The following is a 23350-nucleotide window of genomic DNA, read 5'->3' as shown; positions in this document are numbered from 1 at the left end:
TGAAAAATTCTATTCGGGTAATTATGGGGAAACATAAATAAATACTTAACTGCTCTGTGTTTCCATTGTAACCTGATTAAAACAACATCAGTGTTATTCAATAAGTTTGTTTGGCAGCCATTGTAATGTCATTCCCTTCTTTTTAGACACTTCAGGAAGCCATGTGCAACAGAGTGAGATTTTGCAAGACATACAAAACCCCTTCAGGATTTGGTTTCAAACAAGCAGATGTGTGATTTTTTTTTTTTTTTATTTTATTTTTTTTTTCCTGCTGTCAAATGGTACCAGAGCATCAGTAGTTTATATATCTATAGTCTCTGTTGATGACATATTTGCTGATGATCCTGTTGGAGATACAAATACTTGTCTGGAACAAAAACTGTGTTTTGTGGAAACCGCGTAATATAAACTACACTCCATGGTTTCTGCCCTCATAAAGAGCCTGATCTCATCTTACATATATAAGATTTGCAAAGGAATGTTTACAAAGAAATCGGGAAATAGTACAAAAAGGAAAGAGAGTTGTCAGAGCAAAAAGGAACAAGACTTAACTCAGATTGGACAAACAAAGAATCCAAAATTTTCAAATACTTTAAAAAGCACTGTTAAAAAGATTGCCAAGTGTCCATCTGCTCGCAACTTATCAACTGAAGAAGAAGAAAGTAATAGAGAATTTTCACTTTCTCCAACATTCAGTTACAGAGTTGCTATTGCCAATGGACTGCAAAAGCACATTTTTGTAACAAACAGTAATGACGAAGATATAGTTCAAGATCTGTCTTCAAATGATAGCTCATATTCCGAGTCGTTAAGTGAAGTAAAAAGTAATAGCAAGAAAAACGAATACTTATCACACACAATGCCTGTGAGACGCAACAGAAAAAGCTTAAGCAGCCTTGCACCATCTGATGGAAGTTCTGATGGAGAACGTACTTTACACACACTGAAGCTGGGAGCTTTACGAAAACTAAGGAAATGGAAGAAGAGCCAAGAATGTGTCTCATCAGACTCAGAACTAAGTACGTGGAAGAAAACATGGGGCTTAAGAAGTAAATCTCTAGACAGAACTGGCCGTCACCAGAAATCAAATACTCTTGAACCTGGCTTTAGTTCGACAGGTTGTATTAGCCAAACCCATGATGTTATGGAAATGATCTTTAAAGAGCTTCAGGGAATAAGTCAAATTGAAACAGAACTCTCTGAATTAAGAGGGCATGTTAATGCTCTGAAACAATCAATTGATGAAATTTCTAGTAGTGTAGAAGTTGTACAAAATGAAATTGAACAATTGCGAACTGGGTTTGTACAGTCCAGAAGAGAAACTCGGGACATACATGACTACATTAAGCAGATAGGCCATCCAGGAAACAAAGCAAGTCTGAGGTTTCTAAATGTGCCTGAAGAGAGGCTTGAAAAAACTGAAAGCATCGTTTACAAAATATTAATAGATAAAATGGGGTTCTCAGAGGCACAAAACTCTATTAAAATTGAGTTTGCCCAAAGACTGGGGCAGCAGAGAGACTGTCCAAATGCAAAGCCAAGGCCTATTCTTGTTTACTTTGAGTCATCACAACAGAGAGATTTGATATTAAAAAAGTCTTATAAACTTAAGGGAACTGGCATAGGAATTTCTACAGATATATTTTCCCATGACATAAAAGACAAAAAAGAAAGAGGACTACCTTCTTCTCAGACATATGAGAGTATGGATATGAAGCTTTTAACTGTGGAGACAAAAACTAAAATGCATGACTGGGAGTCACCTGACAGTGATAAAGACTTGGAATCGGATATAAATAAGAACAGTTACGCAAAGATATCTAAATCAGCAGTTCAAATAAAAACAAGCACTACAAAGGGAAGTATTGAGTCTGCAAATACTAAAGACTCTAATAGAACTGCTGACAACAGCACCTTTTCCAACAGAAGAAATTATGGCAATCAGTCACCAGAATTGGACAACATGGAAAAACAATCGAAGGCCTATTATTCAGACATGACTCCTCTATGGCATTTACAGAATGACTTTGCTACACCAAAACTTAGCCGTTCAGAGTCAGATTTCTCAAAATTGTGTCAGTCTTACTCGGAGGATTTTTCAGAAAATCAGTATTTTAGCAGAACAAATGGCAGTTCGCTATTGTCTTCATCTGATCGAGAACTTTGGCAGCGAAGGCAAGATGATTCTACAAACTGGTATGGCAGTTCCCAGGAACAGACTTTTATCCAAGATATGCAGCAGTATCCAGAGCAAAGTGAAGTAGAGAACACAGAAACTGTTGACAGTGGAGTAAGCAATGGAATAGTTTGTGCATCTGGAGACAGAAGCCACTATAGTGATTCTCAGCTTTCTTTACATGATGATCTTTCCCCATGGAAAGACTGGAATCAGTTGGGACAAGGGGCAGGTTTGGGCCTAGATTCATCCACACAGGAAGTTTTTGTGTATGATATGAGCAGCCCTTCAGATCAACAGACAGATTTTGGAAAGTGCCAAAGTTCTGACCTCCAGTATGATACGGAAAGCTACGATTTTACCCTTGATGGTACGTCTCCATCATGTCCAGGCCTTGATAGCGAATCACAAAGTCAGTGGACTGGTCAATATGATGATTATCAGGAAACAAATTCTATCTCCCCTTATCAGAATCAAAACAGATTGCCTATGATGTACCGAAGTCAGAGTGAACTACCAAGTGATGACTCGGAAGAAACAGCCCCTAAATCATGGCACAGCCGATTAAGCATAGATCTTTCCGATAAGACTTTCAGCTTTCCTAAATTTGGATCTACACTTCAGCGTGCTAAGTCAGCTTTGGAAGTGGTCTGGAATAAAAGTACACAAAGTTTAAGTGGGTATGAAGACAGTGGATCATCTTTCATGGGAAGGTTTAGAACTTTATCTCAGTCTACTGCAAATGAATCAAGTACAACACTCGATTCTGATGTTTACGCTGAGCCTTACTGCTACAAAGCAGAGTATGAGGAAGACTTGATTGAACCACCTGGAGAGAATGAAACAGACTATGTAGAAGTAATGGAACAAGTCCTTGCTAAACTAGAAAATAGAACTAATAGTAGTGAAACTAGTGAGCAGGTCCAAGACTATGAACTGGTGCAGCTATCGTATGAAACTCCATATGCAATACTACCAGAGGAGCAATATGACACACAGTTTGACAGTGCGGTGAGTGAAGAGATATTGGAAGTTGAAAGTGACACAGCTGCTGACATAGAAGTAAGGGGAGATGAAAATCAAAATGTCCCAGACATGCTTACTGAAACTCCAAAGAAAAAAAGAATACGACCATCATTTAAAGAAGCTGCTTTAAAAGCATATAAGAAACAAATGAATGATTTGGAAGACAAGATCCTTGCTGGAGGTAATAGTATTTTAATATTGTCTTTTAAGTAAAATGTTGAATATTAATTTCTGATCTTGATTCCATTGAATTTGGTGACAAAAATTCTGCTTATGTCTGGTATTGTTCCCAGGGTGAAATAGTCCCATGGAAGTTAAAAGGCTAATATTTTACAAGTTTGTTGAAGGAATTTTCTGAATATATTTAGTCAAACATGTTTATAAGCAATTGTGTTGCTTTGCATTTCAGTACCTTGAAAATTAAATTTCACAAGATTTAAATCCTATAAAAAGAACTAAACAGTACACAGTTCTTGGTTTTCTTATATCTTTATAAATTTATTCACAGGAGTAATCCAGAGTGTTCAGATATTACAGTTCTTCCTTTAACAGTTTTCAAGGCATGGTTGGTTTTTCACTAATAGTGTGCTGATGCACTGGAACAGGTTGCTCAGAGCAGCTGTGGATGCCCCATCCCTGTAGGTGTCCAAGGCCAGGTTGGACGGGGCTTTGAGCAATCTTGTTCTAACAGGAGCTGTCCCTGCCCGCAGCAGGGGGCTTGCAACTAGATGAACTTTAAAGTCCCTTCCAACACAAACCATTCTATGATTCTATATTCAACCTGATAGGCAGTGTTCTGCATCCTGTATGTAACCTATAAGTTGTTATGTACTTGTGAGAGCACAAATCTAAACTGATTTTAATCCTGTCCTTAGTTGTACTCCCAATAAGCCCTCTAACAAGTAGTCAGTCCCCCAAAAAGGGAAGCTAAGGGTAGGGAGGAAAGAGGAAAGGAGTCTAAATGATAGCGTCCGTGTATGAAGAGGTGATGGAATGGAACTTAAGTCACAGAGGGTGTTGACACAGATTTATTCATGAACTTTATCTTCCATGTTAACATACTTCAAATCAGACAGTCATATACATAACTTACACCTCTAGTCATGCACAAATATGGTGATTTTCAATATTAACATACATTGTAATGCTAACATTATAATATTGCATGTACATTTAATTGGGAGCACATAATTACCGTAGCTAGCCAGATGGTAATTGTCACCTTGACTGAATCTTTGCTTTCTTTATCTGCCTTGAAAAAAATAATCATCTAATACATTCATATTAAAGAAGAAGAATTGTGCCTTTAGCCAAAGTTTGTATTTAGTAGTAATGAGCATCCAAAGCTTGAGCTACTATAAAGTTTCTTCTGTACGTGGACAACTACTTTTACAATAAACATAGTCAAGTTGAAAGTATGTTATACAAGCAAGTAAATACTGCTAATATGAAAGTTTACTTTAAAGTCTATTTTTACATTCAGCTAGTGATAGTAGATTGTAGGTTTGCGTTTTGCAGAGACTTCTCTACAGTATTGTGTTAGACCCTAGATGGTGTATGTATGAAGAAACAGCTGGCACTAACTAGTATTTTCGTGAGTTTTTCATTATTTTTTTGAGGCATGGGAGCAGGGGCCCACAATCATTTTACCTAGTCGTTGTTGTGCAATAGGAATGTGAAGGTCCAAGGACCTAATTAAAGAAAGCACACAGGGAAGATCCAAAATAGTGAAACCCAAATTGGTTCTACTAGTTAAAGTCTGTACATATATAGATGTTATCTAATAACGTAGGCTTTTAGAAAATGAGAACTAACTTTGATGTTACATCCCATGCGATCAGTTCTATGAATAAAATGTGTGTGTTCTTCCTTTAACCCAACAGGTGAAAGACCTCTTTCAGTCTCTTAGTCTACTGACATTTTTTTCTTCTGAATAACTGAAGCAGGTTTTGTACTATATTTACAGAGAAACCACTTACCCCAAGGCCTGTTTATGAAAATGCATTATTTGGTGTAGCCTATGAGGCATAAAGTGTCTAAAGTTACAAGATGTCATACTAGGACCTCCATTTTTGTTCCCACTGAAATAAAGGAGAAGGGAATACAGCAAGAGTTTAAAGGGAATTTATAGATGAACTGCTACAACAACACTACTTCTCAGATTATTCTGAAAACAGTATGCATTGACTATTGAGTTCTGTTTTCTCTTCACGCTTTGTCTTCCACCCCAACGGGGAGGACTTGTGTTTCAATCAGGGATTCTGTCTCAGCCCTCACTAACTGGTTTGTTACAAATGTATCTTCAGGTCCTGTTGCAAGGACTTATTAACCAGTCTTTCATGTTTTATATCTAATGGATTAATATAATATTCTACCTTTTAATATCTGCAGAACACCTAAGAATTCTTCAGAATTTAAAATTTTCAAAATATATTTCCTAGCTGCAGTAGTTCACTAAAAGAACACATTACCTGAAAAACTACTACTGCTGTGTGAGATGTGGTATTATCGCAGTCAAATCTTTCATGATTTTACTTTCAATGAGATGGATGACTGATGTTGTAGACAGTCTATTCACAGATAGTGCAATCCACTGGTGGACTCCCCATCTTTGGAGTTATTCAAACACCCTCTGAACATGGTCCTGGACAGTCTGCTCTAGGTGACCCTGCTTGAGCAGGGTTGTTAGACTAGATGGCCTCCAGAGGTGCCTTCCAGCCTTCACTGTTCTGTGATAAGGAAATACGTTTCTTGAATACTTTGCAGCCTTTGAAGAAGGATGTCTTCTTAATGTCAGTTTGTCCTCTAAGACAAAACATGTTTAACCTCTGTTTGTTCATTGAATTGCACACAATTTTGATTTAGTATAGGAAACAACATTTTGTAAATAACTTCTTAAAGGAGTTCTACAAAACACACAAAAGGTACAGTTTGTGGGCTCTCAGTTTTCACGACCTGCCCCTTCTTCTTTATGTGTGGATTCTTGCATGTCCAGAGAATACTTAAATTATCATTTAAGCAAATAGTAGTTTGGGGAATATATTTTCCTTTCAATATTTGCAGAATCAGTAGTAATTTTAAAGAAGAGTGACTAATAGCTGATCAAGGGTTTACATTACTTCTATGAATTCTTTTTCTCTCTTATTTCTATAACTAGTTCACAGTCAACTTCTGATTTCTTATTTGCGGATGGAAAAGTACTAGTTGCAGATCAAGTTCCTTGAATTAATCTTCATTATATAACCAAAGCATAATCTATTGTTTAATGAGTTGTTTCATCTCTCCATGTAGGCAGGGGCAGGTAGACAGCAATCTGGCCAACTGGAGATATAGCCAGATAATACAGTAGGGTTATTTCTTCACTTTAGTACAAAAGAACAATTTAGAATGCTGTTATTTTCATTCTAGTAACACATAAGGTAAGGTCATTGTAACTTTGTTAAATAAATAATTTGTTAGTGCATAAGAGCCCCATCAGATAGTCCTATTCGCTGCCTCTAGCTGGAGAGAAAAAACATGCTATGGGCTGATTGCTTATGTATTATTTATTACAACCTGTTTTTGGAGATATACTGAAGTGAAAGTAATAGGGTATATGGATGAGAGGAGACGTGAGCAGTACATGAGTAATCCTCGAATTTAAAGTTCTGTAAGGACATAGAGGCATTGTGATGATGCTTGTATATTAATGGAAGGATTAATGACTTTTTAGAAAAATATCGAAGAAATGCTAGCCGATGGTTTGGGGTTTTGTATGTTGTAATCAAGAATAACTCTTACCCTTTTATTTGGTGTTCTGGTCCTCACTTATTTTCTAGCTTTCCCTAGTGGCTGCTTTCATTCTAGCTCTCTCTTATCTTTTACAGGTGCCTTAAAATAAGCATCATTCTCTCTCCTGATGAAACTATCACTCTGATAAGCTTCCAGAGTTGTATGCACTCTTCTGGGTTACCTTTAATGATAACATTGACTCTTTCTATGAATGGTAGTTTACGAGCAATATCTTCTTGATCTAGTTGCTGAAGATGTTACTGATTATTTGGTGATGGGTCAGATTTTAAAAAGCCTTTGGTCTGAATTTTCTGCTATAGAGTAGAATCATAGAACTATTGGGGCTGGGAGGGACCTTTAAAGGTCATCTAGTCCAACCCCCCTGCAATGATCAACAAGACCGTGTTGCTTAGAGCTCTGTCCAACCTGACCTTGAATATTTCCAGGGATGGGGGATCAATGATCTCTCTGGGCAACCGGGGGCAGTGTTTCACCACCCTCATTGTAAAAAAAAAAAAAAAAAAAAAAAATCTGCTTAGTCTAAATCTTTCCTCTTTTAGTTTAAAACCATTATCCCTTGTCCTATTGCAACAGGCCCTGCTAAAAAGTTTGTCCCCATCTTTTCTGTTGGCCTCCTTTAAGTACTGAAAGGCTGCTATACAGTCTCCCTGGAGCCTTTGCTTCTCCAGGCTGAACAACCCCAACTCTCTCATCCTGTCATCATAGGATAGGTGCTCCAGCCCTTTGTGAGCTCCTCTGGACCTGCTTCAACAGGTCCGTGTCCTTCTTATGTTGGGGACCCCAGAGCTGGATGCAGTACTCCAGGTGGAGTCTTACCAGAGTGGAGTAAGAGGCAGAATCACCTCCCTTGACCTGCTGACCACGCTGCTTGTTATGTACCCCAGGATACGGTTGGCTTTCTGGGCTGTGAGCAGACATTGTCAGCTCATGTTGAGCTTCCTATCGATTAACACCCCCAAGTCCTCCTCCTCAGGGCTGCTCTCAATCCTTTCATTCCCCAGCTTGTATCGACACCACCGGTTGCCCTGACACACGTGCTGGACCCTGCACTTAGCCTTGTTGAACCTCATGAGGTTCACATGGGCCCAATTCTCGAGCCTGTCCAGGTCCCTCTGGGTGGCATCCCTTCCCAGTAACCTGTAGATTGTTAGATTGTTTATGGTGTCAAGGTGGGTGAACTCATCTTACTCTATATATACATAGAGTGGCAAGTCAGGTTATAGGGATCAGGGGTGGGAGTTACCTCTTCAACATGTGGATGAAAGTGAGTTTTCTGTTGTTTTATAGGAAGTATTTGTATTACTTTTAGAGGTGTCTGCCTGAAGAACAGAACTTAGAGATCAGTAGTAATACAGTCTTATTTTGTGTATGCGTGAAGGACGAAATGTGATGCTACCATTTAAACCAAAGGAACCGGTAATGTATTATTGCACTCCCCTTGTAGTGTGGTCATTTGGTTCCACATTAAGAAAAGCTGTCAAGAAAATAAGTGTTACTAATGCATATTTCAAACTCTGTCTATTCAAACTACACCCTTTTGAAACAACTATATATTTTCTTATTTTGACAGTTTTTCTAGCCTTTTTATAATAACTATTTGCTGGAACTGCCTGAGTCGGCTGTATTTTCCAAAGAGTATAGGCTTTCGAAGTTAATCTAACTTTGTCTTATGGTACTCAGGCTTTTGTTTCTTCTTTGTCTTACCTCTGACATGTTTGTTTTTAATACATTTATATAGGTGCACAGTTACTAGTAACTAATAATTATAGTTAAAAGTATTGTACCAGCTTTGTTACATAAAGGTATATCTTGGATTTGGCTTGAATATGTCGGTGCTGTGGCCCAGATGAAAATCAATTGGTCTGGTGGTGTTTAGAGAATGAATCAGGCATTTTATAGCCATTCCAGTGGAAACAGAATAAAGAAAACCATTACCTTGGTTATGGTAACTGCATGTTGGTTGCTGGTGACTGTAACAGGGAAATAAGAAGCCTCTTAGAAGATAACTTGCTTTTAAATATTGAAGACTTTTCCTATACTTAGTCTACGTTAGCTGTGTTCGGAAGTGGGCTTTAAGAAAGGACCACTCTTTGTAGAAAGAGAAATGAAAAGTGGACTTATGTCCCATCTTATTTCTTAATTGTTTGAGGTAACTACGTTGACTGATTAAAATATTGTGAATTGTATTTGGATTTGTGGGGTTTTTTTCCTTAAAAATAAAGTTCCTTCTCAGGCTGCTGGTGCTTAAGGGAAGGATATCTAGTCAGATGGCAGAATTTTAGTTTAGCGTATAAAATACTTCAGCAATTAATAAAAATAGAACATGTATATTAGCATGTATTATGCCAAACTGAGCTGCTAATTCCTTTATTCACCAGTAGTAACAGCTAATCCCAGTCAGTCTTGTTCATACCAGAGTATAAACCAGGTTGTTGATAAGTTATATTTTCCCCTTTTTAATCAGTTTGCCGGTGTTGTAACAAAAGTAATAGTTTGTCTTGCAGGAATTCTTTGAAACCTAGAAGACCCCTCTGTTGTCATTACCACCTCATTTTTTCAAGTATTGTTTTGTTAAAAAATTAAATACAAACTTAAGTTTGTACTTGTCCTTTAGTGAATAATGCTGCTGTGGCACTATTGAAGGCTTAGGCATAATGAAATCTAAACAAACTGTCTTGAACTAATGCAGCTTTAAGTTGATACAGTTTTAACAGACTTTATACAGCTTTAGGTATACTTCACTGTAAACATTCACCAGAAGCCCCCACTGGGGAAGACTTGAAGCAGAGTTGTGGCTACACTTTAAGTTTCCTTTGAGTTTAGCATCACCTTGTACAAAATAATGAAACTTTTTTTTTTACGTGATCTCTTTGAGATGCTTTTGCTTCACTGAGCCCAATGGCATTTCTCATCTTTCTAATCTCAGTGTCCTCATTCTGGAGGGGATAGGGTTAATTTTCCCAAGGATGTGGCCCGGGACACAAGTATTCCATACACCTGAGGCCATGCCCAGTCTACTGGGGACAGTCGGCCGGGGCAGGGGGGCATAAAGTCGCCGCTGGTACAGTAATCATGTTTGTGCATTCCTCTGTCAGTGGTGGTGGTGGTATTTTCCCCTTTCCTTTGCTGTTCTGTTAAACTGCCTTTATCTCAGCCCACGAGTTCTGCCTTTCTCTTCTGATTCTCCCCACTGCTGGGGGGGGGTTGAGCGAGTGGCCGGGTGGTTCTTTGTTGCCAGCTGAAGCCAAACTACCACACTCGGGCATAGTCTAATGGCGGGGGAAGGAGAAGTTAGTGAATGCGTGCGCTGCAATTAGTCTTGGCATGATTGTGGAAAAAATAGCTCAGACGGAAACACTTCTAGTTAATAAAAGTTAACAGCAATACTAAGCCCCAAAATTTTCTTTTCTGTTTCAAAATATTGAAAAAAACAGTATGCAGTGATGCAATGTTTTGTTTGTATTCTACCATATCCCTAACAGATTTTATTATTTTCTTTTAACCTGGAGTGATGAAAGACTTCATTAATATAAGGGCTGACTGTGTATGCTGTGTGGCCAATGTAGTTGTTCTGCAATGTTTAAAAAGAATAAATATCTATTCATCTAATGTATGAGGTATAAAGAACTGGGTTTGGGGGCATAATGCTTTTCAACAGAAGTTGATTCATCTACTGCTCTTCTTTTCATATGTAAATAATGTAAACAGGTAGAGTACAGAGACTTTTCATCAGTGTAAATTCCCTTCCATATTCGCATCAGAAGACAGGGACAATGGAACAGATGTATTGTGTAAACAGGCTGGGGAAGAAATTGATACCCTTGCTTTACACTTGAATGGATGTGTGGTACTGAGGAAACAAGATTTATTGCAAGTTAAGGAATCTATTTTGGTGTTATACTGGGGTTGACAATGAACTACAGAACTTAATAATCCAGTTTTTCCAACTGGATTTTTTTTTTTCATTCCTAGCTTCATGTTTGTGCCTGCCTTTTGGTCAGGTAAACAAGATGATGGATATCTTTTAACTTTTTTTTTTCTCTTTGTGGTGGGATAAGAAGCTGAAGTGGAGAGAAGCTAAACACATTTTCAGATTATGTGGTTAGGAATTGATAAATACAATACATTCCTGCACTCAACCTGCTTAACTAAAATTCTAGAAAATCCTTTTTTGTCTATATACATATCTATATATGTATATATCTCTCTATATAAAAGTACAAACTGGAAATCTTCCAGTAATATTATAGGAAGTAAAATAGTGTTCCAAAGAACTATTAACAACTCCATAAATTCAATTAAGAAGTTGGAGGTGAACAGATATGTAATGATTTGATTGAGTCTGTCTTGCATATGCTTGTGTTTTGCGCACTGGTTTCGTGCACTGGTTTCACTCTAGAGTCAGGCATAAGTCTTTACCCTTCCCTTCCCGCTTCTTTTCTGTCCTTTAATGGGGAAAAGGGATATCAGAGGTTTAAGACAGTATGTGGCAGTCCGTTCAGCCTGAGATTAATAGAATTGTAGAAAGATTGCTTTAGAAAAATTATGTGAGGAAATCCAATCAGTTAATAAAGATGATACATCCATCTTTTGTCTGTGAAGAAAGAGCAAGTAGTTACATTCACCACCTACTCTAAAGTTAGGACTTCATGGAAGGATGATCTGCATCAGTTGCCTGCTGCTACTACATGTTCAGTCTGTCAAAAGAAGGACTAGAGTAAGGAAAATCATACTGAGAGTAGTGATCATCATCTTAGAGACTTTTACCATTCAAATAAAAGCAAACACCTATTAACAAGAAGCTGGGGGGCAGTTCCAAGATCTGTTAAAAAAAAATGAAATCCAAGTTTTAGAAACATTAAGTGAAAGAATTCTTTAAAAAAGGTTTAATATGTCTTTCAGAAAAGATAATTGTGTTCTTATGGCTGATTGTATTTTAATTCTGTTGTTACAGGCTTCATGCTTCTCAGAAAATCTTGCTTTGTAACACTTATTTCTGAAAAAAGTATAGTAACCAAATCAATTAAAGATCAACAGTTTAGCATAGTAACTCTTACTTAATTAGTGCGTGTTACATCAGGAAAATGTGTCACTTACACTTGTGTAACAGTCTGGGAATCCAAAAAAATTCTATTGTTATCAGATGCCCTTTTGCTGGAATAGCTATACCTACTCTTTAATAATAAAAAAAAAAAAAAAAAAAAAAAAAAAAAAACCACCACAAACCAAACAAAGCCCCTCATCCTTAATCAATGAGGTTTAGCAGAAATAATCCATATTTTGGCTATTAAAAACAAACAAGCAAACCCAAAAAACCACCCCAAACCACTTCTGTTTAGAGAACGAATTCTTTTTTAAGGAAAATGAATTTATTAGAACTGCTAGTTTCCTTCATAAAACAAGAAAGTCTTTACTACTATACTACTTTTGAGAACAGGAGACTATTTAACACTATTTTCACTGACTCTAGAATTAATGTAGATTGATTAATATCCAGTTTGCCTGCCCTTTTTGTGCTGAAACAGATTTAAAGTAAATTTGCTAGAGCTAAGAGAAAACAGGAGCATGAATGTGTGTTCCAAGGACTTATTTATCCTGGTTCTGCTATGGAAATGAACACAAATCAATAATATAGATTAATAAATATTTTCTATTTTTATTACTAAAACATTTAAGCTTTTTCTTTAGGTCATTGTATTTTAGAAGCGGAAATAACACTGCATCATTTTATAATGCAGTTTCAGGATAAAAGGAATCTTGTTATAGCAACTGACTGAAAAAATATCCAGGCATGCATTTAAAAAATGTAATGACTTGGAAAACATGAGTTCATAAATATGCTCAAATCTTCCTCCGATCTATTCGGGAAGTATTAAAAATAAATTGTGAAACTAAAGAGATTCTCTGCTTTGCTGCCAAAGCAAAATTCTGGACAGGAGCCAGAGTCTGTCTTTCAGCACATTTTCCAGGTGGTCAGTGGAGCACCTACACAGTTGTGTCTCCCTGGGACTCTTAAATAGGAGAAAACACCGGAAAGGCCTCCAGTTCCTGCTGATGCAAAGTTATCGTTGAAACTGATGAAACTTTGTCAATCGTGAGATTTGGCTCCTTGATCAGTAGAGAGTATTCTTAAGATGCATGATTAGAAGTTTTAATAAACCTGAAAATAAAGACAGGTTTGATTGATATATAAATAATTCTAGCAAAGAACATAGATGCATACATACAGACACCTGCACTGTTATATTGCTTAATACTTACCATTTTTGTAAGATAAAAGTTAACTAGAAAAACAAAAAAAAGAAACCCACGTTGAACGCAGAAAAGACTGATCCGTTTTCACGATACAAGTAGTGGTAAAGAGCATGCTGCTGACTGATACGCTAGTAGCTTCTCTGCGATTAACTCCTGAAACTAGTTGGACTTGTTTATGTCAAACTGGAATCTGAGATGTGATGTGGCAAAACATCTTTTTGACTCTGATTCTTGTCTTTGAGAAATGAGTTTTTTTGATCAGAGGCCAAACAGCAGCAAGCGATTTGTCAATGCTATTACAGATTCGTAGACTATGTCTAGCTCTAGGTATCACCAGTGTAATTGCAGCCTCACTAAAGGAATTCTTGTCCATCAGCTGCATATATGCCAAGATGGAATAAGGAGAGAGACTTGAAGAACCTATTATCGAATGTAAAATAAACCAGGAGAGAAGAATACATAAAATGGATGAGTAAGAACTAAAGCAGTTTTTAATCTTTACCTGTAGGTCTTCCTGTTCCATTTAGCACAAACAGGATAGAGCTAATGCTTCTCTGCATCCATAAATCAGGGAAGATACTGCAAACATCAAGTAGTGGAATTTTGTTTGGGAATTTTAAAAGGCATGTTGGTTGAAATTTTCTTTTATAAAAAAAAAAACAACAACAACAAAAACAAAACAAAAAAAAACAGAGGACAAAGAGACATGCCTTTTCCTATTAGCTATAAAAATGGATTGTGGAATTAGAAGGATTTATGCATATCCTGTCAGGTAGAAAAAGTGCAATAGAACCAAAAGTCATTCTTTGAATTCCAGTGTACCAGTATAGAGTCCTTAACATCTGTGTGTCTCTTTGGTGTTTATGCATAATTATTTCAACTTGCTACTTTCAGGAAGAGCTGAAACAAACAGTGTGTAATTTGATTTGGTTTCTGCCTATAGCATAAAAGCTAACAGTAGGGAAAATAACCCTTTTTTACATTTTTATGAAGAAGGTCAGTCTCTTTACTTTCATGAGAATTATCTTGAAACTTTTTTGAGTTACTTCAGTTAAAAAAAAAAAAGTAATTATAGAACAAAATCTACTGTGCTTTGTAGTATTTGCTACATGAATGCTACTTGTACATTTTGTAATTGTGAGTAAGCATGCATTCTTGCATTTTTTTTGACATCCATTATGTAACTAAGATCATTATCCATGGAGGAAAAAAAAGTATTACTCTGTTACACTTTTTAATGCATATGAAGTACTGTCACCACCTTCCTCCTTAGTTTTAGTTCTCGATAAGACAAAACAAACCAAATCATTATGTCAGGGCAGGTTTAGATTAGATGTTAGGAAGCATTTTTTCACTGAAAGGGTTATTAAACATTGGAATAAGCTGCCCAGAGAGGTGGTGGATTCGCCATCCCTGGAGGTGTTTAAGAAAAGGGTAGATGAGGTGCTTAGGGACATGGTTTAGGAGTGGTGGTGTTTTTATCAGGGTAGGTTAATGGTTGGACTTGATGATCTTAAAGGTCCCTTCCAACCTCACTGATTCTATGATTCTATGATTCTATGAAATCCTTTCAGTCTATCCTCAAAGATTGTTTTATGAATCTTTGCCTGTCCTGGCTTTTGTCATCTGCTTTCTATTCAGTTTGTTTACTTTTAGTGTGATTCCAAAAACTGGAAAAGCAACTTCAGCTGAAGTTAACAGGTGCCCATAAAGCTGAGTTATCTCTGTCTCATATATGACATATACTAATACTTTCCAGAATTACAGTAGCATTCTTTGCATTATTATTACATCCATGGTGCTTTCAATTTCAAATATGCTGTATTTGTACTGCTCTCTATTCACTTCTTTGCCATTTTTCATTTTTTTCTTACGAACATAGAACTAGTTTTTACAGGAGCAGTGTCAAGGCAGTGAAGTTAATTCAGTAATAGAAAAAGAACATTTTGAATTCAAACTTCTTCCTTTCAAATACTTGCAACCCATTCCAGATTGGTATTTTCTACAGACTCTATGAAATTCTGTTCCTCCAACTTGCTGAGAATGTTGGCTGAAATCGACCTGCATGGTATTGGTTGATACCCCACATGATACTTCTGCCAAAAGAATTGCTCCCAAATATCATAATACAACTGTGCACTATGTTCTACCAATTTCACCTTTACTATATTTATCTTGCTTATATACAGAATGTCATGAAAAACAATTCTCAAAAATTCTATTAGTATTGTAGTATTTCAGGTCTTTTCCTTTTCTCATATCAGTTAAGCCGGTTTGCTTATCGACAGAAGGAAATCTGATTTCTTTGTCTTATCTCAGTAAGCGTTGTTGGCTGATGTCAGCTTTGTATTCTGTATGCGATTATAAATTGACTCATTTTTTCTTCCATTACTGTAAGTCTTGAAATTAGTCTGACTTACCTAAATTTTTTAGCCTCCTAGTTTGGGTGTTTTGAAGATAATTTTTAAGTGTTTGAGACTTCTAGTGCCTTAAGCCTTAGCTAGGAAGTGGATACAAGTCCACAGGAGAAGAAACAACTTCATATCAACAGCAGCTATGAACATCATAGCCTGTGAAATGTGTGACTGTTTCCCAGACATCTTCTGCTCCGTTGTTCTTGATCCTAAGTGTATATATTGTTCTTGGTCTTTAACAGCAGGATATTTATATCACTTACGCGTTTGCCACCATTAGCATTTTATTGTACAACAGCAAATCTCTTTTTCTTCCCAATTCACCACATTTGGTTTGACCACTGGAATATCTGAGTGCGGTCTAGATATTTTACTGATGCAGCTGAGGCAGACATTGCTTTCCAAGGTCACACCTGATGTGCTCAGCATCTAATGGATTTTCAGTCCGCAGGACCAAAACCAGAACTGGTATGAAGTAAATACCCCCCAAAACATTTGTGGTGTAGACACTTGCATCTGCAGCACCGGTTTGACCTTCTGATCTGCTTTTATGGCACTAAACTATTTGCTGTTGCCCACATACTTTTTCCCAAGATGGTCAGCAGCTTGCTCCTATGTTCTAGGCAGCCATTTAGCATTCCTGCCCTGCTGTCGCTTCTGTCTATGCTGTTGTCACAAATCAGCTTGCATGTCTCAGTGAAATCCTCGTGTTCAGTGTTAAAAGTACCAAGGAACTTGCTTTTGTTTGAGTCCTGAAGGGACTGTTCTCACAGCTGGTGTCAAACCAAGTGGCTGTTTGCTTGGATGTCTTTGGAAGAAACACAGTGGGACTTCAGTTTGCAGGTAAGACCATGATGCAGTGGTCCAAGTCAAATATTTTGTGGGGATGTTTGCTGTGATGTGGAAAGACTTGCAATAATCGATTATTTGATTGCTTTCATAGGCTATAATTAATTAATTGGTTCTATTTACCGTTATTTCTATTGAAATGGTGTCCTGGTTCCGGCAGGGATGGCGCTAATTTCCCCAAGGAGCCAGCAGGGGAGGCAGGCATTCCATCCCACGCGACCCATGCCCGGGCTATAAGAGGAGCTAGCCGGGGAACAGGGGGCAGTCGCCACTCAGGGGTGGGCTGCGGCGGTACTGTAACTGCGTCTTGATGTCTCTTTACCGGTGTTACTGTTTCTTCTCTTCCCATTTGCTGTTCTGCTAAACTACACCATCTCAACCCACGAGTTTTGCCTTTTTCTGCCGATGTTCTACTCCCACAGCCGTGGGAGAAAATCGGCCCTGTGGTTCTTTGTTGCTGGCTGAGGCCAAACCACGACAAATGGCTAAAATATGCCTCTTTATCCTTTATGGATAGCGTATGCTTTACTGTTCTGATGTGTTTTGGAGTCGGAATAGAGTGCTTGAAATGATCTCTGCATTTTATTCCCAACCCTTGCTCTGACAAGCTGGAGACTGGCAAGAAAGTCTTCAAGTGGACTGTAGTTTTTTTGAGACCACCAAAAATTAATAAGTACTAGTATTGTACCGCATTCCATAATCAGATAGTTCTCTTGACAGTCAATAATTTATTCTTTTAGAGGTAAGTTTCAGAAGTTGGTAGAAGTATCTATTAGCTGTTGAAAGACAATAGAAAACAAGAGTCATTAGAAGTCTAATAGGACTCAATGTCTAAACACCAGAGATGTTGTTTTTAAAGCTTGTCCTCTTGTTTCAGATTTGCATACCAGTTTACTAATAAAGACACAAACGCAGTTTTCGTCTTCAGCAAGCTGACCTGCTGTTTTGGCTCTCAATGTATCCACTAATAATTTTTCTACATCACTGCTAGTGAAGTGCTAGCGGCAATTCTTTTATTTCTCCTGTCAACCAAGCTTTATTCAAGTTTGACCTTCTCTTTGTCAGACAAGCATCACTCATCTCTTATGATGTGCTAGCTTTAATATTATCTTTCAAGCGTTATAAGGTATATCTTCCTAGAATATGCTTCAGCAACACAACATCCTCTAGACTTACATACTGTAATATTCTATTCTGTAGTGATAATATTAGCTTCTGGGTACAGCATTTATTATTTTAGCATGGCTTAATTGATGTTATTTTTTTGGACAGACAAACTACTACTTTAATGTGCTGCTTTTATTTGACCTTGGTTTTCATCCTTTATTTCCCTTTCTTAGCAGAACATACTAATCAGAATTGTCCGGCTCAGACTACAAACTACTTCTGACTGTGGGTACTTTACACGTTATTTCCATGGAACAGCTGTATTGTTATCTAATTCCAGCAAGTATTATGTCTAAAGGGTTTGCTTCCAGGAATGACGTAATTATCAGTCAGTTTGACGTTCTTGCAACCGTTTTGCAGAATTAAAGATTAAAATGGTACTTTGAGAGAATAATGAACTTTAAATCTTTTTCCAATTTGGTGTTATACAATTATGTCCACTTATAGGAGTGGAAAATCAAGGTAGTATTCGTAATACCATTTTAATCCTAGGGTTTCCTAACAGTTTTATTTTTATGACCTTATTACAGTCCTTGTGCTGTGGCAGGGAGGTTTGCAATCTTTAAAGAAAGAGAAGTGTATTAGGATGATGCTCTGCTGCTTAGAAAAGTGCAAAAGTGAAATAATGCACACGGCTTGACAGATGCTTATGACCAGAGACGGAGGGGAATCTTCTGAACTACTTTGATATAAATATCTCTGCTGACTGATGAGACTATCGTCCAGTTGTATTTCTGATGGTATTAGAAGCTACAAAAGCAAAGGTCTATCTTCACTTCTGTATCTTCCTTGCTAGTTTATATTTCATGCTGGAAAAATGTGTCTTTTCAGCATCATTTAGAGATTTATTTGTCTTGGAAGTTTGGGTACAGGAACTAGTTGTCTTGTATAAATTCATTTGTTGTGTGACGAGTTACAGGTGGCAACATTATGATTAATAATGGATAAATCAGACCATGTGTTAGTTTGAAAACAGTTGATGAACTTTACACTATTAACTTCTATAAGATCTATTCGTTTTCAGAATGAGTTTGAATAGCAGTTATGCATCATTAATAAACACTTATTGGAAATTTTACTTAGCCTTCTCAACACCGTTAAACTGATATGTGGACAGAAAATGACTTGGGGGCTTATTTGAGGGGGCTGAAAGAATGCCAAATAAGCTTCCCTCACTCCACTTGGCCCCCCCTGTCTGGGGACTAACTTACCTCGGTGGATACTTGGGAACCATTTTCAACAGAAGCCAGGATTTAGTGGGTATGTTGAATGTTATACAGCCTTTTAATATCTGGAACTTCTTATTAACGGAACCTTAAAGACTGATTATAACCAGTGAATATTTTTTATTTCTTGTTTACCTAAAGGTTTATGTCTGTTTATGGGAGGCTTAGGGAGCAGTAGTAAAGAAGGATTAGAGATAAGTGGTAAAGAATGGTGTGGAGCTGGAGAGAACTTTCCTAGCTAAGCAGGAGCATTTCAAAATATGGTTTGATAAATATTCCTTAAGGTTGTCTTCTCCTTCCTGAAGTTCTTATGTTCTATCATCGACTCTTAAGAATTCTGCATAGCAAATGAGCTTATTTGGAGAAATGTGATATGATAGCTGATCCTCGTGCTGTAATTAATGATATATTACCTCCTCTTCTTCTTTGTATTGATTTTTATAATTATATAAATTTAAATAAACAACAGAAACCTTGTATCCCTGCATTATCCTTAACTAAGTTAAAACAGTTTTTTCTTCTTTTTATCAGTAACTTAGTTTCAAACTCAATTATATTTAATTATCAGACTGCCTTAAAAAAAAAAAAAAGGAGGTGGGGGTTCCTTTTTCCTTCAGTATTTTACATTTGTAAATATAGTTTTCACTAGTAAGTATCTAGGTGACCATCCTACTCATCATTCCACTACATGGGTGTGTATATATATGGAATGCACTGAGCTGAAATAGCAACAATTATGGAGCAATAGCATTCCATGGATTTTCCCTACAATCCTAGTAAAATACCCTCCAGTTATCTAAAATGGCATATGGTATAGAGGCATAACACGAAGGCTATACTTCTATTTTGTAATGTAGTGAATTTTCACATAAAATAAAAAAACTAAGGAGAAACAAACTAATTGAAATAAAATAGGAAGTATCCCGTAGGGTTAACCAAATGAATCTGAGTTTACACTGTTCTTAGTATATTCAAAACTTTTTTAGGTTAGTTATTAGCCATAGAATGTGTGGATGACAGAAATGAGTTATATGAAGATAAACTTGAAGTAAATCATTGTCATTCAGCAGTATAATCTGAGATGTCTAGCCTTGTTTCTCTGATCTGAAAATACATTCAGTGGTCTCTTACATAATCACAGTTCATTTCTTATCTACGTCAAAGAATGTTGCTGTCTGTTCTGGTAGCCTAATGTCTACCGAAGTGAATTGCTTGGTGGCTGTACGCTTCCTGATTTGGTGCTCTCACAGACGCAGAGAACACTTCCACCGTTCAGATTATTTCACTCCTGGTGAGTTCAGAAGAAGCAAGAAACAATGAAGTTCTCAAACTAATTTTGTCTTTGAAGATGCAGTCATTTCTTACAAAAAAGAGATGCTCTCAAAATCTCATTTTGGGAAATTTGCATCAGTTGTCTGCTTTATGCAATTTCTATTAAAAAAAAAAAAGAGGCCATTAGACTGGTGATAGCAACTGCAAAGAAAACCAAGTTAAATGAGACATGTAATACCTTTTGTCCCCTTCCTAATTTTTGATTGTTACTCTCCTTCCCAAATTCAGGCAAAATTAGGTTCCAGTAAAGGAAGTGTAGTGAAATTAGATGAAGCTGGTTGAAACCCAAGAGAGGTAAAGAAAATTTTCATATATCCATGTCTCATAATCTGAAATACAAAATTCCATTTAATGTGGAGACAAGTCTCAACAATTTTGTATTTTTTAATATAACTTTCAAAAAATCTGATTCTTTAGGCAGCTGGTAGCAAAGTACCTGCGAACTGTTTAAAAATTGCATTTCACATTAATACTGAGATTTATATTTCTGTAATTCTTCTCGGTCAAATGAGGGTGACTTGGCAACTAAAACACTGTAGCTTAATTTAGTCAAGAATTAATTTCTGAAGCAAAATAAAAATTCTAGTATTTCTGAAGGGGGGAATTTGTGAAGTGAGAAAACATCAAAATCATAGACTGGTCAGGGTTGAAAGGGACCTCTGGAGATCATCTAGTCCAACCCCCCTGCCAGAGCGGGGTCACCTACAGCAGGTTGGACAGGACGGCGTCCAGGCGGGTTTTGAATGTCTCCAGAATGGGAGACTCCACCACCTCTCTGGGCAGCCTGTGCCAGTGCTCTGCCACCGTCAAAGTGAAGAAGTTCCTCCTCATGTTAAGATGGAACTTCCTATGTTCAAGTTTGTGCCTGTTACCTCTTGTCCTATCACTGGGCACCACTGAAAAAAGACTGGTCCCATCCCCCTGGCGCCCTCCCTTTAAGTATTTGTAAGCATTAAGATCCCCCCTCAGTCTTCTTTTCTCTAGACTAAGAAGACCCAAGTCCCTCAGCCTTTCCTCATAGGAGAGATGTTCTAATCCCCTAGTCATCTTTGTAGCCCTAGAATAGTTTCTATCGCAGCAGAAAGAATACGTTAATGGATTTTTCCGAAACATAAAAATTGATATGTGTCCATTTATATTCGGGAGAAGAACTATGACAAGAATCTGTGCACCAAGAATACATGCTTGCTGTGAACTGAGATGTGCTTCCTCTATTGTTACTAAATTGTGGAATTTACTGTTAGTTTTAATTTAATATTCCATATAAGTCAAAACATAAGTTTTCCTTGGGACAATAAACTATTGCTCATTCTTTTAGGCGTACTCTTTCTAAAAGGATTGTTCACAATAGCTGTGAAAGAAAAGCTAAGATATGTAGTCAAGCATAAGAAAATGGCAAATTTTGTGGTCTCACAAAGGAGGAGGGACTGTTGCATAGTTGGATTTTCTGTGGATTCAAATTTGGTATTGTGATATTGCTAGTACCCAGTAGCTCATCCTCTTTAACCTTTTTGAAGACCACAAAATCAGGTATAATCTCACTGGTAAAACATGTTTTGAACAATTTATCTTCACTTTCTATTCTGCCTGTTCTTGCGCATGTGCTTTGCTTTGATCACATAAGTAGCCTCTAAAATTAGTGGCACAATAGAGCTTTTTGGTTGCCTGGATTGTTGGTACTGTATGCACCGTTATATTTGCCGATATGTTTTTCATATATGTGTTTGAATGTGATACTGACTTGTAGATAAACTGCTCTAAAACTGAGGTGTGGAACAAGTTTAAGGTATAGATGATCATTTTGTGATGTATGTAATGTGGGATATGTCTAAATATCTTAAAAATACCTGAACGATTTAAAGGGCCTATAGAATGTGTACTCCATTTGGGAAGGAAAAATGGAAAGAATCAGTAAGGTGACAATTAAAACAATGTAGTTTTGTGTATGCGCTGTACTATAAAGTGCCAAAAAAAGAAACTTATTGGTGGAATATTATATAAAAACAATTTTAAATTTACTTGTATTTTTAAATTGACAAGACAATACAATAAGGGTATTTTTTCCTGCCAACAAATATTTTGTCTGATAGTAAATGGGAATACATCACATTTTTGCATTAAGCAATTTATAATTATATATATATCATACCTTATACTTTTGCAATTGTAGTTCTATTGACATTTGGACGTAATTTCCATCATCATATGAATAGCTGTGCTAGAATAGCGTAGTAACAGTTCGGGAGATTTTTTTTTTTTTTAAATATCCTTAGTAGAAACACTTATTTTCCTTGAAAATAGAGCATTATTTTTTTGAACACTGCAACTATATTAAATACATATACATTAATGTTAAAAAACAAAACAAAACTAAAAATCATGTGAAGCTGGGATACAGTGTATAACTTCTGTGGTACCCACACAGTCCTGCATAAGCGGCTGGGGTTCTTACCTACTGAGAACATCTTTTTGCTTGTTTAAAATATAGTGACAGTGGTCTTGCTGCAATGATACAGCTAAGCACAGGTATTACTTGCGTTCTGCTCTGCATTAGCAGATTAAAATAGTGACTTTTTTTTATAGTGCAAGATACTTTCTGAGAGACTGTTTTGTCTAACCTATATTCCCCTTCTTCCTAATTCTCTTTCAGATAGCGGTTCTGTGGATGAAAAGGTTTAAAATCACGTATTTACTATAGGGATCATGTATTTTGTTGATGTTTGTTTGTGACTTATTTGACCTGTTTGGTTCTTTCATTTTAGTTGTGAAATTTGCATGTTTTTCCTAGCTTTCCACTCTTTTGTTCTCCTCTGAGTGCATTGCAAATGTGTTGCATTTATATACAGGATAACCCTCACTGTTGTGCTTATCATAATTGCCAACACAGGGGTCTGCTACTGTCAAACATAATATCTGGGATTTTTGCCTCTAATTATCGTCTACACTGCATACACTATAGGACTTAAAGGACAACAATATTTGGGAAGCAATATCTTATCTTCCCATGGGTTCTTCCAGACTGTTTCATTAAATGCTGAATGCTACCAAAATGTATTCCAAAGCAATAGTTACTCTAGCTTTGGCCTGGAGCTGACCCTGCTAAACATTTTCAT

General features: G+C 36.9%; 1 protein-coding gene across 1 annotated transcript in view; it reads left to right on the top strand.

The window, feature by feature from the left end:
* Positions 1–418: 418 nt before the first annotated feature.
* Positions 419–23350, top strand: part of UNC13C (unc-13 homolog C) — a gene marked incomplete at its 5' end in the record, with an annotated part of 181486 nt that continues 158554 nt past the window's right edge. Inside the window, 2 exons of the mRNA XM_082488673.1 lie at positions 419–3383; positions 22888–22910. Coding sequence (XP_082344799.1) covers positions 419–3383; positions 22888–22910 — 2988 coding nt within the window. The remainder of the gene's footprint in view (positions 3384–22887; positions 22911–23350) is intronic.

Source organism: Vanellus vanellus, assembly GCF_965231255.1.
Source record: "Vanellus vanellus genome assembly, chromosome: 11".
Classification (NCBI taxonomy): domain Eukaryota; kingdom Metazoa; phylum Chordata; class Aves; order Charadriiformes; family Charadriidae; genus Vanellus; species Vanellus vanellus.
Note: the sequence above shows the minus strand (reverse complement) of the source record. Positions and strands in the feature narration are given on the sequence as shown.